This window comes from Strix uralensis, chromosome 2, assembly GCF_047716275.1.
Source record: "Strix uralensis isolate ZFMK-TIS-50842 chromosome 2, bStrUra1, whole genome shotgun sequence".
Classification (NCBI taxonomy): domain Eukaryota; kingdom Metazoa; phylum Chordata; class Aves; order Strigiformes; family Strigidae; genus Strix; species Strix uralensis.
The window spans coordinates 64,216,105-64,241,932 of NC_133973.1; the positions used below are offsets into that span (position 1 = coordinate 64,216,105).

Consider the following 25,828-nt stretch of genomic DNA (forward strand, 5'->3'; position numbering starts at 1 on the left):
TGACAATTTTGGGATATCTGGTGTCACAGGTTCAGCCAATATCACTAAGTGTATGCACAATTCATCCCAGGTTAGGCTCTCCAAACTTGTCAATACACAGGTGTTTTCCTTAAACAAGTAGCTTAAGGGTTATGTGATCATTTGTCTTTTACCTTGCCTTCAACACTGTGACTGAAAGTTTAACGTTACTATAGATTCCATCCTTAATTCACTTTCAGTTACTGTCTGCTGAATATGCAGTGCAAAACCTGATCTACACACCATTTCTTACACAGCATCAAAGTGTGGTGGATTCACCTGTTTCTCAGTGGCTCAGCAAGTGGCTCACTTTCCCTCCCTGCACAGGCTCACACTACCCCACAGTACTGCTGTCTGCACCACCTTGCTGCTCAGACATGCCACACTGGAGCTGCTCCTGAGTCACCTGGCACTGATAAAGACGTGAACAGTTTGCTCTCAGAGGTGATGTGCTCAGAAAAGAGCAAAGACTACTGTTCCTTCTCTTCTAACCACCAGCCATTGCATAAACAAGCTAGAGGCCCACCCAGAGAAAGGATGAAGCCTGAATAGCTCTTGAGCTCCTGGGGACCAGGGGTGAGCCACAGAATCACAGAATCATCTAGGTTGGAAAAGACCTTGAAGATCATCCAGTCCAACCATCAACCTAACATTAACAGTTCCCAACTACACCATATCCCTCAGCGCTAAGTCGACCCGACTCTTAAACACCTCCAGGGATGGGGACTCCACCACCTCCCTGGGCAGCCCATTCCAACACCTAACAACCCGTTCTGTAAAGAAATGCTTCCTAATATCTAGTCTAAACCTTCCCTGGTGCAACTTGAGGCCATTCCCTCTTGTCCTATCGCCTGTTACTTCATTAAAGAGAGACATCCCCAGCTCTCTGCAACCTCCTTTCAGGTAGCTGTAGAGGGCGATGAGGTCTCCCCTCAGCCTTCTCTTCTCCAGATTAAACAACCCCAGTTCCCTCAGCCGCTCCTCGTATGACATGTGCTCCAGACCCTTCACTAGCTTCGTTGCCCTTCTCTGGACACGCTCGAATAATTCAACATGCTTTTTGTAGTGAGGGGCCCAAAACTGATCCAGAGCCCCACAAAACAATGGGTTGCAGAGGCCAGCAGGCAAGTAGCAAAAAGTCCAGCAACCTGCTTTTTAGAGTATCCACAGCTGCCTGCAAGGAGCCCTTGGGTGGGTGAAGCTTGGTTTCTGGAAACATTGCAGTGATACTGTGTCTTCCTTATCCCATTTCAGCATTTCTGAAGCACAGGAAAAGGATTTTTGGTCATTCCAACTTACCCTTGAAGTTAACCCCAAGGGTAAGCAAGTGAGGAACTGGTTAACCAAGGCAAAAAACGAACAGAGAAAATTAAAATTTTGAGGGTTTTTTCCATTGTTCTCCTTTTTCTGTATGGGATAACTTTTTTGTACTTTTCCCCTTATCAACAAAGGAGCAGACTTAGCAAAGAAACCCAGGCAAATTCTCCCTTTTCCCCTTGCACAAAGTAAAACCTTGTTGTTTCTATATTCCAAGAGCTGGGAAACACAGGAAATCCCTGCTAAGTTTGCAGTAGCATCAGAAGAGTTGACAGTAGGATCGGTAAAGGGTTTGTGGCTTCACACAGTACCAGTATCAGGCCATGTGCTGATCTCTCACTCACCTAGTGCCTCAGGGCCTGAAAGGTGTTCATAATTATCTACACACTTTTAAAAGCAACTACAAACATATTGCAAATGGGGGAAGGAAGGCTGAAGACACATCACTGTGTTATAACTACAGGCTGTGAGGATCAGAGATAATGGCTTTCACGTCTTGGTTTTCAGGGATTTTGTCAGGGCAGTATCTGAACTGTGGGACCCAGGTCTCCCCAGAAGATGCCCCAGTCCTGTCCTGACCTCATATCAAAACTAGATGTGTATATGTCTATTTTCCATGACAACACGAAACCCGCTGACAAGTATCAGGGGCTTCCTAATGTACTCAGTATGGGTAACCTTGGGATATCACAGGATAAGGACCAAGGGTCACACCACAAAATGCATCTGTGCTACAGTTTAGGCACAGCCTGGAGTGACCTGTGACAGGCTTTTATGCTGCCTGAGGAATCCCATATTCAAAGAGTCTGCTCTTAAACCCCAACCTAAAGTGATGCTGCAAAGTCTCATGTCATGTCCGGTACCAATAATCTTCATTATTCTCCTATAATACTTGTTCTTTGAGCATCTGAATATATTTACTTGCTTGTGACTTTACACTAAACCTATCGATCTGGATTATTCTCTCTTCTGTATTTCAAGTCTACCAATCTATCATGTTTTCTGTCTTCACCCACAACTGCATCTCTCTCCACAAAGCGCGGCACACAAACCTCAGAGTGAGAGGCAGGCATTTTCCATCCCTTGCTGGAAAGACCTACCACAAGGGAATAGGAAAATCCACATACAAGCGAACATGTTACAGCATACCGCTGCCTGGACGTGTGCGGGGCTGGCGGCATCCATCACTTTCCATCAGAAGCCTCATTTTTGGTTGCCACCTTTGTCGTTGTCCCAAGCACCACATCCGCCACTGACTGAACTGGGGCATCAAAGAGAAGCTGGGAGTTTGGAAACGTCGTGCTCTATCACCGGCGCTAAGTGAAGAGGCGGCTACAATCGTGGCACACGGTTTCAGTCAGAAAGTGGAATTACTTTGACATGAGCCTGCTGCTAAAAATTCCCGCCGGCCACTGCTTGGGGACCCTGGATACAGGCCGGTGCGGAGCTTTGAACACTTCGGTGGAAATTTTTTCTTTCTACACCTAAACCTCCCCCCCACGTGTAACGGAAAGTCAAAAGCAGCTGATAAAACGTCCCTCGCGGGTCCGTAGCCCGGGGGGGGCCGCGGGGGGAGCGGGGCGGCGGCGCGGCCCTTGGGGCAGGCAGCGCGCGGAAGCGCCGCTCCCCGTTTCCCGCCCGCCGCCCCCTCCCGCCCCGGCCCGCGCCCCCGCCATGGCGTACGGGCCGGCGGCCGCCGCAGCCCCGGGCCCTGGGCCGGCCACGGGCCGGGCCCGCCAGCGGGACGGGGCGAGGCCCGCGGGAGGAGGGCTCGGCTCGCCGCCTGCCCACGTCCCCTCCCCGGCCGAGGAGGAGGAGAAAGCGAGCGAGGTCCCGGCAGAGCGGTTAGGAGAGGGTTTGAGAGAGCCCTCCTCCCCCCCCGGAGGGGAAGAGGAAAGGAGAGCCGTGGCGGGCGGCGGAGGATGATAACTTAGGGCCGTGCCTGGCGGTGGGAGCTGCCCGCGCTGCCCGGGCGAGGGCGGCTTGGGAGGGCGGCAGCGATGTCCCAGGGCACGGCAGGGGGAGAGGGAGCACCCCAGGTGCTGCCGGAGGGGAAGGAGAGGCAGAGGAAGAGGAGGCGGAGGAAGAAGAAGGAGAGTAAGACGCGGGTGGTGCGCTCCAACTTGCTGTTACCTGAGGCCGAGGTGGAGAAGTACAGGAGGACGGTCCTGGCCAGCAACCGCCTCAAGACCACCAAGTACACAGCGCTCTCCTTCCTGCCCAAGAACCTCTTCGAGCAGTTCCACCGCCTGGCCAATGTCTACTTTGTGTTCATTGCGCTCCTCAACTTCGTGCCAGCCGTCAACGCCTTCCAGCCGGAGCTGGCCTTGGCGCCCGTGCTCTTCATCTTGGCGGTCACTGCCATCAAGGACCTGTGGGAGGATTACAGCCGCTACCGCTCCGACAAGGAGATCAACCACATGGAGTGCCTGGTGTACAGCAGGTGAGGCAGGGCGGGTGGGGGACAGGGAGCACTGTGGTGGCAGCCGGTGGCGGGGCCCCGCCGGGCGCGAGGACTTGGGCGAGCGGTGGCGTGGAAGCAGGTCGGTTGTGGAGGGCTTTCGTTTCTACTCCAGGCACAAAGAAACTTCCAGTTGCCTCTGGAGCTGGTGTTTCCCATCTCTTTACTCAGAACTACGGGAGTTCCTACAGTCCTGAACATTCAGGTGAAAGTGAATCTGCTCTGATCAGTGGGGTCCCACAGTAAATCACTGATTGATAAGTAAGCAACATTTTTCATAGGTCTGTGCATATGCTCCGGGCTTGTTAGATGTCCAAGTGAGTGTAAGCATCACAAGCAGAGTTTGATTTGCAAGCCTTTATGCAAACACTTCCCAGTGTGAGTGGTGAATTTCACCAGTGTATAGTTTCAGCATTAATTTGGTTATAGCAATATGAGACCTCACTCAAGTAATCTGCTATTAAGTCTTCACTGAGTGAAGGAAAGACAGGGGCTGGAGGCTACTGCATTTGAGTTAGGTCTGTGAGGTTTCAAGACATGCAAATTAGTGAGCCTAAACTATGTTTGCTTTTCTAAAGAATGAGACACTCTTTCCATTGAACATTTTCTTTTAAGTGAATGCTTTTTATTTGATGTTTCAAGTGTCATCATTCCCTGTGACTTTGCTACTTCCCAGTACTCTTGGATGGAGTGTTAGGTCATTTATCTCCTTCAGAATTTAACTTTTTTTTAAAATGATCTGGGCTATACATTTAGAGCACAGCTTTGGTATCCATAAATCAGACTGAAATGACTTCTGCATCAACATTTATGTACTCAGAATCCAGCTGTACAGAATTTTTATTTTGCTTTTCTCTCAGTGACAAATAGTCATCTCATAATAGCTAAGGCTAAGGTCGTCTGGAGACCGAGAGAAGAATATATTTTCCGAGAGAGCAGGTTTCTGTTTCTGATGCTTCTAAAGTCTAACAGAAATGAAACACGTGCCAAGAAGCTTACACTCTGATTCCACAGGCTGTCTGGGAGGGGTCCTCTGGGCTGACGTAAGCACCACGGCAGAGAGCAACTCTCCTATTGCAAGAAAGGCATGTGGAAAAAAAATAAAAAAAATGCTAAAAAGAACTCAGAATAGGCTGCGTTTTCAACATCAGCAGACTCAGCTTGGTATTTCACAAACTCATATCGCACAAGAAATCTCACCCTGGGATATTCCCCCACCAGTAGATATGCATGCATGGGAACACAAGTAAAATGGCCTTATTTCTGTAAACTAAACCAAAAATAACCTAGCCAAATCACACACGTAGGCATCGCTAACCTAAGGCTGTGCCTAGCACCTTGCTTGCCTATAGCTGTCCTTAATTCTGAACACATATGGCATTGAGGGAGATGTCAGGAGGGCTAATAAGGGACTATTTTTGCAGTAAAGTAAAATAGTGATAATGAGGATGGTTTAATCTAGCCTTTGCCGAACAAAATCAGTTTAGAAATAAGTTCTCGTGTCTCCTAGGTTGAAAAGAAAGAAGTAAGCTGTTCAAAATATTAACAAATACTGGTACTGGGATATTAATTCTGGAATGTTTCTCCCCCCTGCAATTTTCCATATGCTTCTCTGCTGCCAAAAATTATACATGACTATGAGAAAAGGTGTACCTTTGTGCTCTTTTGGGAGTCCCAGCTAAGTGCATTGTCCTTTGTAATGCTTGTGCCGTTCCAGAGTAAAAGTCAGAATTGTTCCTTTTACTGCAGAGTTTAGGTTACTGTTGAGTGACACACACGCAGATTAATTTGGGAGTACTTTGCATTTGCATCAAAGGCACGTGTCAGCCTAATCCCTGCAGGGCAGCGACTGTGGAAGTTTAGGACCTCTGTCACCTATTCAGGCAGAGCTTTCTGGCTGGGAGCAGAGCTGAACGATGCCTAGTCCCTGGTAGCAGCTCACCTATTTCCACCTTCCAGCAGTCCCTAGGAAAAGCTTCCCTCCCACAATTAAAAAAATAAAAACAAAACAGGAGGTTAAAATAATTTGCTTATGTTTTTAATGTGCCTACTTCTTCTTTTTTAGCCTTTTTTAAACTTTACCAAGTCACCTTTTTGAACATCCTCCAGCCCCAGTGAGCGAGATGGGACTAGAAACTTGCTATTTTTGGAGATTAAAACTAAGATTCTCACTAACTCGAGTGACGGAACCAAGATTGAGAGATTTGTATCAAGGTCATGAAAGTTGCTGGGTGTGAGTTTAGAAAAGCTGTTTTCTCAGAAAGGTGTCATGGAGGGAGAAACGCAAGCGATTGGACATAACTTTTACTTTGTTTCCTTAGTCTCTTTGGTTCTGGAAAATTTGTTGAAGTATATAAATGTCACTTTAGGAAGTGATAAATGACAGCTTTTCTCCCCACATCCGGTTTATGCTGATCACTTTATCAGTTTTACCACCTCTGGACCAAGCCAGACTCTCTCTCTCTCTCTCTCTCTCTCTCCCCCTCCCCTGCTCTGCCACTTCCTTGTGGTGCGGTGGAGGCAGACTTTGATGCAAATGCTGTCCTTGATAAGAGATGCTTCTGTAGGTAGGGCAGGTTAATGAACATTGCTGCAGTTGTGTGCTCCCCTACAGCTGCCAGAGAGCAGCGACTCTTCTCTGGCTGGTCAGTACTTTGCAGCTCTGAAAGAGGCCTTCTGCGAGATGTGTATCCAAGCGCCAGGGTGGTCCTCTGCGCCATGATGGGCTCCCTCCCTTTCCTGACAGCCTCCCACAGAGCTTCAAGAGAGCCACCTCGAACATCGACCACAGTGTTAAAACACAGACTACAACAAATGACAGTGAATTATAATAGTCAGCAACTTGAGATGGGGACTTTGCTTCACAGTAGCAGAGAAAAGCCCTCTATCTCATGTTATGTACTGTTTAGTGTCCAAGTAAACATTCAAATGGGATCCTGTGTGTTCTGTCATATATCCCCCATGTGCTGCTTTCCTGGCTGCTGAAGTACCCATCCCCTGTTAGACATGAGCAGCAATTAATGATACAAGATCTACATGACAGAGAGAAAGCAGGGGTAGGCAGAGCCTACTGCTGCTCAGGCCAGCTCATCAGGAGGAGGTTCAACAGCATGCAAGCAGTGTCTACTGTGAGGTCCTCTGGAACAGCCTACACAGGCTGATCATGTCAGTAATTTGATCTGGGGGAAAATACTGTTCTCCTGCTACACTGACTGCCTGACAGCTGCTGCGCAGACTAGGCCTTCTTCCTCCCGCCTGCCCAGTGGTGTGGACTCAGATGACCCATTCTCATACAGCCACCGCTGAATCAATGACTCAGTGGCTCATAGTTGGCAACACCTTTCAGACGATAGAACAGCAAAGAATGATGCAACCTAAAGTAAAAAGCTGAAGAGAGATGCAGCTTGTTTTCACAGAAAGACAGCTTTCATGTAGAAATTCTGGATGTTTTGGAGAGTCCCTCAAAAGATACTGCTTTCTAGAGTCAGATGGTGGAAAGAGAAGGGACCTGATTCTTTGAATAAATTGAAGGAAGCTGTTGAGTTTGAATTGGCAGCATATGTTGAGGAATGAAAGCCGCTGGCAAATTGCAGACTTGTGTTGCTCTGTGATGGAGTTTGCAGGTCAGCCTGTAAGAGCAGTCAGGGTCTTGACAGGCAAAGAGGGAAGGTTTCTTAGCCAAGAGAAGTTAATAGGGCCTGTCTCTGGAGGCCTGTAAGGGCACCTCTCCCGTTTGGCAATACAGAGGATGTTAGCCACTTACTTTAGGAGGACAGTTTTACAGGTCATCTAGAATTTAGATTCTGTGCAGGTGATTGAGTTAGGAATGCTGGATCACAGCCAAAACTCTTTCTTAGTTGGTTTAAATGTAGGGAAGTTACAAAGGCATTAGAGCCCAGCCTGCAGAAAATTGTTTTGTGTGCACAACCTTTGCAAACCTGTGATCATCTTCATTTCCTCTCTTTGTTCCTCTTCCTTGTTTCCATCAGCCAGGAATGGAGGTTGAAGACTGGAGATTACAAATTCACAATCTTAATGGTGAAATCTTGTTTGGCTGGTTACTTTTCTGCATTATTATCTTGGACTTGGAGGATGGGAAAGTGATTTTTTTCTTTGCAGTTACCGTCCTCGAGTGCTCACCAGATCTGGCTGGAGTTGTGGATCACACATGTAAATGTTTGCTCCAAATAATTCCAGGATGCACACATTGCTGCCACTGTTAAATGTTTGATAGAACTAAATTTGTCAGTGGAACAGAAGTGTTAAAACTCCTCTAAGCAGGGGCTTTGTTTTCTGTGTGCTGTTACCATGTAAATATATACCATACTTTGTATGTAAGTAGAAGATGAATAGTGATAACTACAATCACAACAAATAATGGCACTCATCCAACAGGGAATTACATTTTGTTACTGACTCAGTGCTGTGTTGGTGAAATAATCTCTTCTAACTTTTTCTAGGAGCCTTATGTTCAAAACCAAAGGTCTTTGCTTTTTAAATGTACTCTCCGATGTGTCTATTGAAGAGTATTGCTAAAGAGTGTAATGGTCTCTGCATACTGATAAGAGACTGATAACTGCTGCTTCTGTCAACCTGTGCCTTAAAAAATCCATGACAAATTGGAATTTACGGCTGGATATTTGTCTCCCCTGAAGTGTGGAAAATGTTTAATGGGGCACTTAGGCCGCTATCAAAGCAGGCTGTTTTACATTAAATGTTAATTTCTTTCTGCAAAACTCAAGAGGAGGAGAGAAGAGAGTTTGATGTGGGCAATGTGTTTCATAGAGTTTCCAAAATACGCTCCCTTCTTCCTCCCCTCTGTTAACCTGCCAGTGAAACCAATTTCAGCCCTGGAGAAAAAAGACACATCAGTGTTACCAAATCCTCACAAGGGCACAGCAGATCCCGCTCATGGCCTCTAAAATAGCCACATGATGACCCTCCGTGCAACCACTTCTTAGGTGCCTTATTTTGCTGGCAACACCAGTCTCTGGGGAGTTGGGTTGTGATTATCTCCCACTACTACCCAAATAGACCAGAGTAGCTTCTTGTCCCAAAATGTGCTGGCAGGTTGAGATATTTCTCACCAGATGAAATAAGCCTGTCTCAGTCCCTTCCAGAACACAAATGTCACTAAATGTGATTCAAAAGGAAACTACCTGGGATTACTCAGTTTCCTTTGTGAGTGAGCTTGGTGCACAGAAAGCTGAAAGCAGAAAGTAGTGGTCTGAATCTGTTGGTGAAGTCAGTGTTCCCTCCTTGAGTTTCAGAGGGGTGCGGCTCTGTTCATCTTGCTGTGTCTTTGTCCTTCACTTCAGTTTGGGCTTGGCTGGAAGTGAGTAAACTAACTGGGAGATGTAATAGAGGCTTTTCTGTTAGACTGATAGGGAGCAACTTCATTCTGCGGTAGGGTTTATCCTAGTAGCAAGGGCTGTCTGTGCTAATCTTCTGAGATTTAGCCAGCTGCATTGCGCAGGAGAACCTATCTGTCTGTCCAACTATATGTATGCAGGTTTATTTGCTATTCAGTGTAGGGCAAATTTTCTAAGTGCCTGAGCTTCACTACCAGAAAAGAAAAATGCTTGCCTCTTTTTACTAAGCTCTTTCATTTGTATAGGATGTCATGAAAGCAGTTGTAGGCTGTTTCACATGCCTCTGGCTAACTGCCAAAGAAGATGCTGTTAATCTCCACTGAAAGACCTAGTGATGTCCCCAGATTAATTTTTGCAGATATGTGCTGCACTCTGCAGAGACACCATAGCTTGTGCTAAGCAGACCACAACCCAGAAGTAGAGGTGGACACCTTGTGCACAGATCTGCTTGCTCTCATGTGTCAGTATTATCTTGAGGTCATGATTATTGCTAGAGGTGGCCGAAAGAATAACAGATGTACTTGGTTCTGTCAGAGTATAGTTGCAAAGAAACTATACAAGAGGAAAGAATTGCGTGTATTGTTCAACTCTGCCTGATACAGTGATTCCAGATTCTACCTTCCACGTGTCATCTAGTCAGCAGAACTGAAAACCAGAATTGAAAACCCTGACAGCCATGCTATAGATCAGCATTTTATGGAACTGCTTATTAGCTATCATGGCATAACTTAGCCAGGGCATTCCTCCCGCTAGCAGACCGGTGGTCCAAAAGTACTTATTAGAGTAGTGCTCTCTAGCTCTGCTTGGGAGGCCTTAATTTTACTATGGGAGTGTTGGAGGACTCCAGGGAATGAAGGAGACTTAAATGGATTCTTGTGGTTTTCATTCCTCCTTCTGACTAATGTTGGCTGATAAGGAAGATGAAAATAGAGAAAGGAGGAGGGGTCGCTGCCACTGGGCAGGACTTACTCAGACGCCTCATCCAGGCTTACACAACCCTTACGGATGGACAGGCTGCCTACCTTGACACAGCAGCAGCAGAAGTCCGAGTGCCAGATCTCCCCTTGCTGTGTAATCCAGCATGCTCCCCATTTGCAGGGTAGTCATTCTGCCCAAGAGCAGTCTTAAGAGGTGCCTCTCCACTCCCCCTGCAACACCAGGCCTTTTGGGTATGTGGTGCTTTTGTGTATATACACAGTAAGGGCAATGCAGCTGGCAAGCCAAATGGATGGCTTCAGGGTTATGCCCAATTTGCAGGATTTACGCTGTGTGGGCTTGGTTTTAGCAACCACATGTATTGCGAGCAATTAAGTTCATGAAAAGCAGAACAATTTGTTTCACTTCACATAGTTGCGGATGCAAACCAGTTTCCACAGCTTACCTTCAGCCTCAGTGTTTTCATTTGGGAGTTGGTGCTAATGCAGCTGTGTTAGTGGCCAGTCATGTTTGTAGCCAGAAGAGATCCGCAGCAGAAACACGATCTGAACCCTGCTGCTACCCTGCGGCGATACACTCTGCCTCACCTTGTCTCACCAGGATGTGGAAGCAAAACAGTGGGAGTCACCACGGACTGGGCCAGGGAGAGTGCATTTCAGTGAATAGCATAATCATAAAGTGAGGAGCTGACTTGATGCTAAAAGCCAGGACACTGACCTCGTACTGATAAGTTTGGGTAGGTATGGGCAGCAGCTTCCTCTGATGTATGTCAAGCACAAAAGTTGACCCACATCCAAAATGCAGCCACAACACTAATGTGTGAAAGATGCTAGCATATAGCTTTTCCTAGGTAGGTGCATGTGGTCGTGTGGAGGGGAGAGGAGGTGCAAAGGGCATGATGGTGACATCCTGTCCCAGGAGCTTGAGTGGCCCTAATACTGAGCTCAACTGAGGAAATGGACATATACAAATATATCTTTGCTTCTGAAAGATTTGATAAAGCAAGCCTCAGATTTAGTTTGAGAAAGATGATCTGCATTTCTGAATGAGCTGGTTTGATCTTTGCTGGGTGGGAGGGGGGGGGGGGGGTTCAAACTAAATGCTTACAGTGCCTGCAAGACATGAGCTCAGAGCAACAACTTTCTCTCTTACTATTTCTAGGCTATAATGACACAGCCTGTTCATAGAGAGCTGCTAGCCACCCAGTTAATTGGGTGTTCTGTCCTGTGGACTGCTGAGGATATCTAACCCTTGTGAGCTGGCAAACTACCACCTAGTTCTTTGGTCCAACAGGATCAATGTTTTATTCTCTTTCAAGACTGTTGCAGGTGAAGACCTCTGCCATGGTCAGCCTACATCCTTAAGGCCATGTTGGTCAAAGCACAGTCTTGAACTAGCATGGGTGGTATTTTCAGGGGCAAGGCTTGCAATTCAGGGGTGGGGAACATCTCTGCTATTTTACTACAATTTTATTCTTGTCTGATCACAGTTTCTCTAGAGTGACAAACAGGGCAGTCTCTCCAGTGCAAGTGGCCAACATTTGTATCATGCCCTGTCATTTCATAAACCCAGACTCTGCTGGAGATTTGTTATAATAGGCATGGAGGTCACTTGTTTTGTTTTTATGTTCTGGTTGCCTGGAAATACTGACCTACTTCAAGGAAGAGTTGAAATGTTTGACTGACAACTGTGCTCCAGTTCTTATATATCTGTGCTGCTATTGTATTAACACTGAGGGTGTGAACACTATTGCAGAATATTTGGTATTTCTGTAGTTTCGATGCAGGTTTTAGTTTTGACCTTTTGGAGAGAAAGTCTGTTATGAAGTGGCAGCATTTGTAACCATAGTTCTTTTACCTTTATATGTTTCTTATGCCGGCTAGGCTTTTTCTACATTGCACAGCCATATACCTATATGCTTGTCCCTTGTCTGTTCACCTTCTTGCCTTCCAGTGACAACCTGAATATGCCTGTTTTGGCTATGTTAGCTGATTTTGTTTGTTCACTAACAAGTCATTGGGTCAAGTTGTTGTGAATCTCCCAAAATATTGAGGCCAACACACAAAGTGTTGAACAGCAGTTACCTAAATACAACCGTGAGCATGTTCAGGATCTCTTGAAATCCATATATGGAGTAAGATGCCTCAGAAGAGATGCCAGTGAACAAATTTTAGCAGGCAGATTTATCTGCCAAACCCTTAAAGATGCAGGAAGTTCATTAAGTGCATTATTTTGGGCAAAAGTAGATTGTAAGAAATCAAATTAATCCACCTAAGTCTGATCTTGCAGTTGTAGTGCATTATTTTTGTGTGGGTCTACACTTATATTTGGGGTTTCAGATGCTTTCTATATTTTCTTTTTCTCCCTTTTTAGAATTCCCATGTTCTCATTGTCAGCTTCCCCTTGCTATACTTCCCTCTGCTGCATACCTGCAAAGCTGTGAAGAAAAAGCTTGATCTTACACGGTTTACCAGAATAAAGACATATATTGGTTTTATCTAAACATTTGAGAGCATTTTAATCTTCCTTCACTATCATATGTTCATATTTTATCAGAGAAGCTTGGATAGCAGTGCCTGTCCTCTGATAGACTGATTAGCAACTTAGCTCTTCTGCATATGACATTACTTGTAGCTGGCTGGCAGGAAACCCTCTCAGGTGCTAATTAGGTTCTCTCTGACCTGACAAGGGTATTTCCTGAAGGAGTTTGTCAGGTTCTTTCTGGGACGTGAGGTGAGATTTATTTCCTCTTGCTTTTAGCTAAAAGGTATGTGTCCAGTCTGACCAAGTCATCTATACTTGTGCCACAGTCAGTGGAGAGCACTGAACAGTTTAGGGGGAGAGGGGGAAATCCTTCCAGTTGAGACACTTACATTGGGTTAATTTGAATCAGGAGGTCCTTACCTATGTCCAGTGATAATACAGGTGAAGCTGAACTAGATGACTTGCTTATACAGCTAAGTTCAGGTAAGATGAATCCCATTAGTAAACTCAGGATAGATTTTAATTCCTGTTAATGCTCCATATGATTTTTGGACTGTAGAAGAGTAGCCCATCCTGCTCATTATATTTAATGATTTATTTAAGAACTATGCTTTGAGCATCACAGATGCAAGTATGTTCATCTGTCAAGTGAAGGGGATAACCCAGTATCCACTGTTTCATCTCCTGCCACATCCTGGCTTCAGGATTAGCCATTAACATTGTTCACACTTGCGAAATGTATTTATATAATTTATCTCAGTGCTGAGAAACAATGTAAGAGATGAGTTGTTATCAATAAATTATTTTCCTCTTTGAATAACTGATTACATTTGTACTTCTGTGGAGTTTTTCAGGCTGCCCACATAATGTGAAAGAATCTTGGTATTTTGGGATGTTACTTGCTCTTTAACCTCAGATGCAGCTTTTAGGGAGAGGTGTTGAAACATAAGAGAGGAGGTTCCTAATTCTGCTTTCTTCTGTTTGCCCAGTCAACTAAAACCACTTTACAAGCCACGTCTCTTAAAATGCAGAGGGCAGTTGTGTGTTTGACACAATCATGGCTATTTTAAGAGTGAAAGTGGAGCTTCACTGTCAGGCATCTCACAGATATCACATATGGTTATTGGGTTTATGTTTTATGTCCAGTGGTATCAGATGTTAAAACCTGCAAGCGATACTGCTAGGTGATCAGGAATCGAATCAGAGGGATCAATGGTGAAATTATTCTGCTAAATTTGAGTATCACTGATTTATCCTTGACTGCCAGTTTCTGTGCTGGAATTTTAGTGCCTGTGCATATGGCAACACAAGCACATGCAGACATATCATGTAGCCATGTGAGGTGCAAGACCATAAAATGTCATGCCACTGTTTGCTATTTGAAAGTCCTAATTTCTGGTTCATCTGATTACAGCATTTGACACTCTGTTCTTCCTGATTTTTCAGGCTTAAATATACTGTCTCCTGTCAGGTTTTCCTTACATGTCGCTCATTTATTTTCAGTGCAGTTCCCCATGTCCATCTGCTTTTTGTGATGGGGTCATGGCTGTGTGTGTGATCTCCTATTTCTGTCAGATCCTGTGGGAGCTTTCCAAAATGCAAGTTCAACAGAAAAGCTGTACCACAGCTGAGCCAACTATCAGTCTAGTAGTGCTGATGTTTAATCTCACAGAATCATAGAATATCATGTTGGAAGGGACCTCAGGGATCATCTGGTCCAATCCTTCTTGGCAAAAGCACGATCTAGACAAGATGGTCCAGCACCCTGTCCAGCTGAATCTTGAAAGCATCCAACATTGAGGAAGAAGTGTCCAACGTTGGGGAATAATTGCCGCATCCATTTTCCAAGAGACCAGTTTAAAGTCCATAATAGCACTTGTCGTGGACTGAACAATCCATGATACCCCTTCAATTTGAGGAATACCACAGTGGACTCCATTTTTAAAGTCCTACGATGTTATATAATAAACTTGACTTATTAGCAGTGAAATAGCTTTTCTGCCTGGAGTGGGACATCTGCCAGGTCATGCCAGAAAAATGTGTGTAAGACCCATCTGCCAAAGAATATTGCAGCATAGGATCCTCAGCCTGACAGAGTATCGCTGTATGTAGAGCTAACAAAGCTAGCACTGAAACGTAGTCTAGGATGAGAAGTCCACAACCAGTGGCTTTTGTGTATTTGCTAAGTGTTTGGTTGTTGATGTGGTTTTTATTTTGTTTGGGGTTTTTCTGTGTTTGGTTTTTCTTTCAGTTAATAAGTCAGGTAGAAATTATCAGTTATTACCCTGGTTTCAAAACTGTTAAAAAATCAGTCTGATCTTTACGAATCTCACTAAAGATAAAACTCATGAGAAAACTTAAGTCCAAAACATTTATTCCTTTTTCAAACGGAAGTACTGAAGAAGAATCTAGCATGATAAAGACAGAAATAGTGTCTTTGAAGCACATACTCTCCCTTTGAAAGCCTTTTTTCAGCATTTTAGTGTAAGATTTTTCTAAAATTCCCCATGGTTATTCTAAATTCAATCCTCCTTGGAATGCGGGGAGCAGAAGAGAAGGAGGAGAGTTCCCGAGTCTATTTGCAATGGCATTTGCTTTGGCTTGGAGGATTTTTATAATGCTAATTTGGCCCTTGCGTATTAATTCATGTTCTTCCTCTGCTGCTCCTAAATTGGAAACTTCCCATTTTACATCTGGCAACCTTGTCCTCAGTTGTTTAACCTTTATGCTTTATCACTAGAAATAGCTGTTTAGTGCAATGAATCCAGCCTCTTAGTTGTAATAACATTCCCTTCAGCTGTCCTGTCTGACAGCTTCTAGAAAGGTTTTCATGTTTGTTTTTTCTATTTCGTTTTTTAACCACTATCCCCATTTACAGAAAGCATGCCTGAGTTAATGGTGCTGCACCCTAACAAAAACTTTTAAGCAAGAAAAAAACAATACATGTTCTTTACCACTGGAAGAAAGTTTAGAAACACATCTACAGAAGTGGTTAAGACCATTGCCTCAGCTAGTTGAGCAGTATTCAAACTAGATGCAGACCCGATTGCTGATCATTTGGGAGCAGAGTTCTTACTTTTCCAGTTATTGAATATACATCCAGATGTCCAACACTTCTGTGGGATGTTTCCTCAACCATGTCTCTTTTCTGGCCTGCTTTTGTAACTCAGTAGTTCCAGTTAGATTCCACAGCAGCTTGTTCCACAGAGGTCATACACAATATGAAAATATCATCTGCAAAGGAAGGATCCCCAGTCAGTGTTCCATGTAACTTCTATTACTGTGCTACACATCTGTAGATAGTTAGTAGGAGCTCTAAGGTGGTAATGCAGTACACAGTGAGAAACTATGTGCCGTGTATATAGGAAGCTTAGTCTGTTCATCTTTTTGCTCAAGTATAACTCAAGTAAGAGGCAAAGCTCAGAAAAAGAGTTGTTTTGTTTTGGTTTTTTTTTTTAAAGTGTGACTTCCTACACAGTTGGTTACATAAATGCCAGTCCTTAAAACTCTCAGCTGTAAAAAGTGTGTTTATATGACACATGTTCAGCATGAAGTAGGGCGCTCCCAGCTGGTGTTTCTAAACACCTTCAGAGTGCCATGCAGAGGTGCTTGCTGCTCTGGAAGCAATATGGCCCATTGCTGCTGTGCTGTCTCTTAGCAGGGCTTGTCTGCTCAAACATGGCCAAGTCCACATCACTAACAGTTTTCTGTTTGTGGATGGGTCACAGCTGGTGGGAGTTAGGGACCCTATACCCTGCTCTAATTTATTGTCCTTAGACTGAAAAAAGCCAGTAAGAATGTTCAGTAAAAGCAGATGCAAATTGCACGAGTACGCTTAATTTGGGGGGGGTTATTTCAGTTTAACTGTGACCAAATGGATGGTAGACCATGATTCTCATTACTAGCAGTTAATGCAGCAGTGTTTCCTGAGCAACTCTGGATGAGGAAGTAAACTGGAAAAAACAGAACCCTGTCAAAACACTTTTTTTTTAAGAGACATGTATACAATAGGTGTGATTTATCACATCAGCACAGATCAATTTACCAGAAGACTTATGATTCAGGGTTGAAAAGCAAATTAAACAAGCTGGATATAGGCTTAAGATATTCAAGTGAAGCATGTGTAAACAAGTGCTACTGCAAGTTGTTATCCTTCTACCGTATTTCTACCATCTGAATCCATTTTTACTGAGAACTTAAGTGAAAAAGCTGCTTTTGAATTCTTAGGAAGGGAACCCATTCTTAGTTTTCTGAAGCTTCAAAAAAGTAACCTGTCTGTGCCACAGCAGCATAGGCAGCTCATATTCCAGAGGAATGTTTACCATGCTTGAAGTCAGAAGGAGAACTCTTTGAGCCATGAGTTTTCCCCTGGCTTTCTAAAATAAGACCCTTTTTGCAAGTCAGACCTTCCTTTGGTCAATCTGACGCCCTCTGTATGGTGTATGGGATCACCTCCCATGGCTTAAACTTCCCTGGCTTTCATACTTCACGTCTATCTGCATCTGTCCTTGTTGTAAGGACAATCCCTGGTGATTCGTGTAGGTAACTCAAAGGCTTATTTATGCTGCTCAGGAAGGAGGTCTGTGTTGGCACTGTGGCAGGCTGGTGCGTCGGCATGGGCAGAGCCCAATGCAGCATTACTCAGATTAATGTCTCAGAGCTGCTCAGCAAGGCTTGTTAGCTAGTCTGCATGAGGTACTTAATGCTTCGTTACGGTCATACTGGTTCAAGAGGAAAGCTAGCTGTACAGCAGTTAGTTCAAATGTCTCCAACTTGAGTTTCAATATTATTTTGCACCTCACAGGACTCTCTGAGGCTGGTTTACATACACATTCTAATCAAGAAGAAATACTGAGGTTAAAATGTTTACAGCTGTAGATAGCACCATCAAATGTTCAGTCCTGGGAAAGTTAAAAAGATGATTGTGACCTTAATAAATCTTAAAATGTGTACAAGTGGCGTCATGGCTGTTTCTCTGTAAGGAAACGGGGCATTTTGTAAACATCAGTCGGTTTGCTTTACAACAGCATGAGTACAGGAGAAAATGGCCAGGGTGACAGTTTTGCTGTGTTGTCAAGAGAAAGTGTGACTTCACACTTGGCAAGTTAGCAGTTCGTATGCTGGGACAGCTGTCTATTTTGCATAGCTGTACTATTTCTCAAGAAACCCCTGAATAATAGACAGCAAAAAGCCACTGAATGGGTAGCCATTACAAAAGCAGAGGTAGTTTTTTTCCGCAGGCCTCTGAAGAGTCCAGAAACTGATGGCCAAAATAACCACAGTGTTTTCATGGTACTGAAAGCAGGCAACGCACAATAGCCAAGAAAATGGAAAACCACTCGTTTCACCATGACCTGGGATTATGCTTTGGCCAGCTCAAACTTTTGGTCCTGGTTTCATATTTTCAGGAGAGGTGCTTTACTTCTGAAGTTGGACTTTGAACTCTTCTGGCACAGAGAGGGCTGGTGGTTGACAAAGATCAGGCTGCAAAGGTGCTACAAGTAGTCCTTAGTTCAGCCTGCTAGGAGAGGGAAGAACAGAGCCAGACTTCATGCATCAGTAGCACTGGCTCTGTCTCCTGTTTCAAGTTATTAAAATAACACTTCACTGGTTTTTTAAAAGGTGTTTTCCTAAATGCTCTCAAATGCCCATAACACTTTTAGATGCTGGGAAGTAAATATTTTTCTTCTACTAGTGTGTTTTGGTTTTTTTTCCCACTCAGCAAGCACTGGTATTTGGGGGGGTTTGTGTTTTGTTTTGGTTATTCTCCTACAATGTTTAGGATGAAGTAGAAATTAACTTTGCTACCAACACCTTCCAGATATACACACAGAAAATACTTGAACTTGCCAAAACAAGTTATTTTTTGCATCAGCATTCTTGAGTTTGTTTTCTGCTTGCATGGTTTCAGAAAAAGAGTGCTTCTTACCAGCTACTGTGGACAAAACATTGTGTCTGCAAGATCAACAAACTGATGGCTTTTTGGTTAGCACTGTAGAGGGCAGCTATGGGAGAGACAGTTGGAGAAAAATAGGCAAAAATTGACTATTAGAAGGCCGCTTAGGATAAGACCAATGTTAAGATAAATTAAAAAATAATGCAAAAGACAAATGTGGTTCTGACCTCTAACGTCAGAAAAATGAACTGTTAGTGCTTATAACTGGGCCTTGAAAGGAGCCCTGGGAGTAGACTAGGGCTCTGTGATGGTTTTGATTTACATCCAGCCCTTGATTTCTTTTTTTGATGGACAGTTTTCTATATCATGACAGACTGATTTTGCTGCACAAGCACATGAACTCTCCCTGCAGCAAGATGGGAACATCACCTGTAAGAAAAGGTCCCAAGGCAAGCTATATCCTCCCCAAGTCAGGTCTTTAAGGGTGTCAGTGAATGAAGATGTGTTTACCGTATCCTTCTCATTCATCTGGATCACTGGAGGGAACTCTAGCATGTTCCCTCCTCCTCCCTTTTTACTTTTCTTGTTTGGGCCAGTGTCTTGTTGAATTGCTGAAAGGCCTTCAAGTATTTTGGGAGAGAGGATGGTGTTGAACTTTAAACACACTTATGGGGAGTTTGACACATCTCCGCTAGGGTCTTCAACGGGATCTTGAGCAAGTTGCATAACCCCTTCTATGCATCAGAGTCGTCTACAAAATGGGAACAGCATGATTTATCTCACAGGGTTTTTGAGGTTTGAACTGGGACTTTTAAAAGAGATCTTTGTTGTAATTTAATTGCCTTTAAAACTAAATGGGAGTTCAGTGTCTTGATTTTCTCATTTCAAGGATTTTCAAAGCAGCTATCTTATGTGGAAAAGCTTGATTTTAATTTTTTTTTCCTTGGATTTTTGGGTTATTAGTGATCTGATTTCAAAATCTCTTTAAAGGGAGTACCAAGTAGGTTATGGGAAAACTACAGTCCCAGTTCTAAAGAAATCTGTATCTACCATCTGTAAGGACCTGTTTCGTCCCAACGCTCCTGTGGTAAATGGATTATAATTACTCTACTTCTCCCACGATTCTCGAGGAAACTCTGAAATAAAAAAGATTTTAAAAGGGCATTGTTAAGCACCCCAGAAAAGAGGTGAGTGTTTAGTTAAGACAAATAAAACATTTGGAGGTGCCATGTGCAGAAATAACCACTTTCAGAAATGCCTCTTTACTGAAAAAACATTACTACACAGTAACAGCTGCCAGCTGGTAAAGGTGGAAGAATGTAGAAGGAAAGGAATAATGCAGAATAAAAATGTATGTACAGTAACAAATTATGGCCAGAAAGAGAGAATATTTCAAGTTCTCAATCATGTTCCTTAGCTACAAATAATCCTGTGAAATATTTGTTCCAAAGGTCAAATAAAAAAAGACTTCAAAGCAAAAAAGGGTAATACTGAAACAGTCTCTAGCAGGTTTATGCTGAAAATATTTCAGAAGGTGAGAAACTTTTCTCGTGCAACAGTCTCACGGGTTTTTACTGTAGGTAATGAGGAGTTCTGAAAACACCTAGGCATGAGGATCACTTATGTCATCAGACTAAAAACAGGTGTGTGCTTTTGGAAAACTTGTTTGGAGGAAATGCTGATAAGCAAGGGAAACAGTAAGCCCAATTCTCTGTTCACTTACCTTCCCTAGGACTGGACTATGCAACGATTTTAAACTCAAAGATTTAGACTGCACATTAAGAAGAAATTTTTTACTATGACGGTGGTGAGACACTGTAACAGGTTGCCCAGAGAAGCTTTGGATGCCCCATCATTGGAAGTGTTCAAGATCAGGTTGGATGGGGCTTTGAGCAACCTGATCTAATGAAAGATGTGCTTGCCCATGGCAGGGGGGTTGGACTAGATGATCTTTGAAGGTCTCTTCCAGCCTAAACTGTTCTGTAATTCTATGCAGCAGAATAAATGACTTCCACATGAATTTCTGATCAGAGGGAAGCCTGGGATTCCCAGAAGGGGTGAGAGTAAGGCATTAATTATCCTCTGTATCCACCAGTCAAACTTCTTTTAAAATGCTGAAGTTGTTTGGTGTTCTCTGAAACCATCTAGAGCAGCAAGAGATTCATCTTGCTTGGCTTCAGATATTTGGATATTGGTCATTCAGTCCCACCAAACTCTTAGACCTCCTCACTAGTCTGGGCAGAAAGATGGGTGTCTCCAGAGAGCTGTTGGTCCCATCCATTTTCTGCTGGGAAGAATCACCCACCAGAAGTGCCCTTGTCCCACTTGCCATCTGCTGTGGAGACATCTAGGCAAGTAGAGCATATGACATCCCTCACATCTGGACAGCTGAAACAAGGTGAAATGAAAACCTTTGTCTCACCAGGAGGGTGAATGTGGATGTGCATAAAGGTGGTCTTAACAGGAAAGTATTTTACTTTTGTACTGATGATAGGAAAACTGAATCATACTAACAGACCCATCACCTGCTTGTTTGACTTTGTTGTAAATATCAAACTTTGTTATAGATTTTGGCCTAAACGTTATCAAGTTTTAGACCTAATTACTGCTGTTCTGTTGCTTTATAGAAGCCAGGGATGTGCTGTCTCAGAAGCAGCTCTTCTCATCGTGCTGTATATATCAATAAGCTGCTCATCAGCACCAAATCCCACGCACCATTATAGGCCCAATTTTGTCAAAACTCCTGTAATTTTGTTAGTGCACCTGCTATTTTTCTAACAATTGTCATGCTTCATTTCTTACCGGAGGGACTTTGCTTTTCCTGTCAAGTGTGATTGAAGCTAGCAAACCCAGAAGCAAGGCACAAGTCCAGACCCAGGATGTCCCCAGCCCTGCACCAGCATGGTGCCAAGGGAGCCCTCTAATGTCAACCTCGTGTTGCCGGTGAATGGAGCCTTTCTGCATGTGTACAGCTGCCGCCACTCTCGCCCAAGAAACACAGGCTTTTAAAAGCTGTGGACATATCTGAGTACACCCAAATCTACTGCCAAAAGAATAATGTTAGGTTAACCCTTTATAGTATCCTTTTAAAAAAATTAAAAATTACGTGGGAGACCTTCTTACATTTCCTGAATAGTAATCATGTTTTCTTATATGTTCATCCGTAATTAATTTATAAATTTATAAATAGTCAGTGCCAAACTCTTTCTGGTGAAGACTTTGGTGATGCTACAGGAAGCATTCCCCTGTCAGATATATAGGCATTTTAAATGCTTTTCCATTTTCAGTACCATTGACATCTCTGCAGAATGGTATCCTCCATAAAATAGACAAATGTCTGAAAATGTTATGTGCTTCTAAGAGTGCCCATTGCTCCTGCTGTCTTCTGTACCTCCCTAGTAATTTTGTAAACATTAGGCTAATTCAAGCAATACAAATGTTCTGCTTTATGTAGAAGGGAAAGAGATTGCTAAAGAGCTGATAGAAATACATTGTTTTGTGAATAGCTATAGAAATAGAAAATTTACATTCAGTGTGACTTTCTCTAGATTTTTCTGGTCATAGTGGCACATCTTTTTGCCTCTTTCTAAGCCTTCAGTTTTGTCCTGTTTTGCTCTTCACGGGGCAGGGGGCGGAAAGGAGGGCATATTTATAAATAGGATGGGAAAAGAAGGAGCAGTTTTATTTTTCAGAACGGAATATGCATGTTATTTACTGACCCAGAAGAATGAGCCACATGTACAAGATTTAAACTTTAAAAGTGGAGGACATCTTTCCTACCGGGCCTATAAGAAGAGCTTTGGACTACAGCAGTTCAGGTATAGGAGTGAACGCTGGGACTCAGCAGCATTGGAGTCTGTTCCCTTCCCCAGCTCTGACAGTCTGCCAATATGCTCTTGGACATTTTCTTCTGAAATGCACCCAGCAGTAGTTTTCCACCTGCATCTACAAATCCCAGGAGATGCGGGAGGCATTACGCATAGGTTCTGTGAAAGGTAAAAACAAGCTTATTGTCAGTAGGCTTAAAATGCTGGATCTGTACATCACTAGAAAAATGCTTGCACGTAAAAAATAAGATAAACCTCAAAAACCTCTGCTATCACTTACGCAAAGTGAAATGGTAAATTTTCTGATGTCTAGTGTTTGGGACTGAAGCCTGCTTCAAACTGCAAAGACTAAGATACAGTCTGCTTATTTGAACATACCCAGTTCAGCTATTTTGATCATCTCAGCTGAGCTGCTGCCCCAGCACCGTTTGCGCAATTTTGGAACATTACAAGTACAACAAGTGGATAAAACCTAGTTTAGTGCACTCTACTGAAAAAAAAAATTACGCAATCATTCTGTTATCACACTTAACTGCTGTCACCCCATTGTTTATTTCCAGACCGTGCAATGATGAGCAAAAGAGGGTTTTTGTGTTTCTTCAGGGTGAGTAGCTGTAAGTTTATTCTATAAATACAACCTGATCAGACTTGTAGGAAGGGCTGAGGTGCATGTTTTCTTTAAGGAGGGCTGTGCAGCATGCCTCAAATAAAGACATCCTTACTTAACAGGTAAGGATGATGAGTAAAGCCCCTTTCCTCCAAAGAGTACTTGATTGCTTTCTCTTGAGGGAAGAAAAAAGACACCAAACAAACAAACAGAAAATGGAATTGTTCCAACTATCTGTAAAAGTTTTGTTTTCACACTGTGCTTCATTCTCATTACAGCTTTTGAGGAATAACAGTGATAGTCAGACATTCCTCAGATGGGAAGTGATTAGGGTGTGAATTGCTGTAGAAAAGCACTATTTCCAGTAATAACACGGCAGGTGTTTTGAAAGAAAGCTGCTCTAACCTTTCAGATTGCAGAGGCATCCTAGTAATTCTAAGAATCACAATCGACAAATGCCTAATTTCACTATTGCTTTCCTAATTAAGAGGGGAAAAAGGGTTTGAGGAAGCTGAATTTTGAAAGACATTCTCCTACAAGGTAGCAGCTTCCTGTTTCTGATCTGTCACTAGAAATAAAAGGTCATTTACATGTAGTTTCAGGACCTCCATGCCAGAGCATAGTGTTGGTAGCATTGATGGGCACTCCAGGTACAAATACTTATGCTTTGATCAAAGCCTAAAAAATTTAAAGGCATTGCACCATGGAAAATAGATTAGAGGTAGTGATACCAAAATAATTGTCTGATAATTATGTTGTATTCACAGCACAGGATGCAACATCTTTAAAAGATTTCTGCATCATTTTGCTGTTCGTTGCACAAAATCTTGTCTTAAAGATTTCATCTGAATGCAAATCCTCCACATCACTTTCGAAATCATCTGATGGTACAATGAAAAACGTTCACACCATTTTCCATCTGAACTTTGTTTAGACTTAGTTCTTATCCAGTGAATCTTGTTCTTCCCTTGCCTGATCACCTCTCTCAGAAAGCCTTTCCCTGAGAGGCTTTTAACAAATTTTGATCAGGTCACTCTTCATCCTTCTCTTTCTTAATTAAATTGACCCATGATATAGAAACCTAGTATTATCCCTGTCATTCACGGTGTACCACAAGTTCAAGATTTGGTGAGATATTCCTCCTACATAGTTGCACATTATCTATAGAGTTTACAAAGCAAAATTCTTCATTTAAATGTTAATCTATTCTTGGCAACCCAAATTACTGATACTGTCTGAAGAATCTAGGATCTTCTACTTGGACTAAATAGCACAAGTGCCATTATTTCTAACTGATGCAAAATTAATTCCCACTTTTTGCATGGTAAAATTGTAAGAATCAGAAGTAGTGTGTACAGAGTAAATAAAATTAATCTATGTGTCATATTTTCAGACCATACATTACATGTTGCTTTGTTACTTTAGCGCAGTATTCTTTTTTTCAGTACTCGCTAAGGACTATATTTTGCCTTTAGTTTTCATGCAAGTCAGCTATTAGTACAGGGGAAAATTTGCAGTGTCAAACGTCATGCAAAATATTCTAAGCACAGTGAGAATGAAACCCATTCCCACCCATTCTAGCACAGGAGCGTAGGGGTTGGTTCAGAGCCTTTTCCTTGGCAGAAATCTGAATGCACCAGAGACCTGTTCCAACGCATACGGAAATCACTGCAAAAAACCTCGGTGACTTAAGTGAGTTTGTGATAAAGCACTGAGACTTTCCTGAAAGGAAAAAAAATGGCAAATATTTCTAATTATAAGTAGTGTTAAAGCAGACCTCTTTGTTCTCCAAAATCACTTTTAAGGAGCTGCTAGAGACCAAAAAACATGGATAATTTGATTAGTTTGATGTCTAGGATATTTTTTTTCCTGCCTACTCTTTTTAGCTGATGGGAAAAAAAAAAAAAAAAAGGTATTTTATTACAAGCCTATCCCAGATTGATCACAGATAAATTTGAAGAGCTTTGATGTGGCCAGCAAAGCATACTGACTGATCTAATAACAAATACAAGTGTTCTTGGAAAAAAACCTCTCGGGTGGATACTGAAATTTCATGTTTGTTTTTCTCCCCTTTTTTGAATAATAAAAAAATGAAACCCATTTATTTTTTTTAGGAATATTTCCTCAAGCTGATTGTTCTGTTTCAGCTAAGCACACACTCTATGGCAGAAAGGATAAACAAGTGCAGCTTTGTACTTGGTCCAGAACAAGAGACCCTGCGTACAAAACTCTCATCATAAAAGCCACTGAGAACTTAACTTACGTTGCTTGGCTTTTGTTGCATGTAAGGCTTACTGATACCAGGCCGATTTGCTCTTACAGTTGCCAATATTAAGAAAGAATATATAGAGATTAGAAAATTCTCATTTGTCCTAAAATTAAAGGGTAAAAGATGAAATTTCCATTCCTCTGGTTGGTGGTAGCCTTTCTTCTTTAGAGGGGGGAGCTGTGAATTACAGCAATGCCTGATGATTAGCTCCTGTGTGCTCTTTACCTGACTATATGATGGTGCATTTTCAAATTGCTGATGCTCAGCATATTGAAAATAAGGACACTTGCTTAGACACTGGCAGGACGTAGGTGTCAATGCCTTACAGAGCTCAGCGGGTACAGAAATTTGCCCGACAGTAGAAGCACAGGGCTGCATAGGATTCACTGTAGTGTCAGGATCTTCATTTTCGGAAACCATGTTGCTGTGTGGCTGAGATGGAACTGGCTCAGGATGCCCTGTCCCTGCTTACCTGTCAAATAGCCTCCTTCATGTGTGCATGCCTGCGCTGCTTGTGCAGACTACTGCTATAAGAAGGGTGCCCTACTTTACCTTTCTCTGGTCCTTAGAAATCCCATTCTTTCCAGCCTTCATTTTTCATGGACAGTTTTATACCTGCTTGGTCTTGTCCTAGGATTTCC

General features: G+C 43.0%; 1 protein-coding gene across 1 annotated transcript in view; it reads left to right on the forward strand.

The window, feature by feature from the left end:
• The first annotated feature begins 3,200 nt into the window (after window positions 1-3,200).
• The window catches only part of ATP10A (ATPase phospholipid transporting 10A (putative)), a 116,744-nt gene continuing 94,116 nt past the window's right edge, over window positions 3,201-25,828 (forward strand). Inside the window, exon 1 of the mRNA XM_074858994.1 lies at window positions 3,201-3,778. Coding sequence (XP_074715095.1) covers window positions 3,336-3,778 — 443 coding nt within the window. The 5' untranslated portion in view covers window positions 3,201-3,335. The remainder of the gene's footprint in view (window positions 3,779-25,828) is intronic.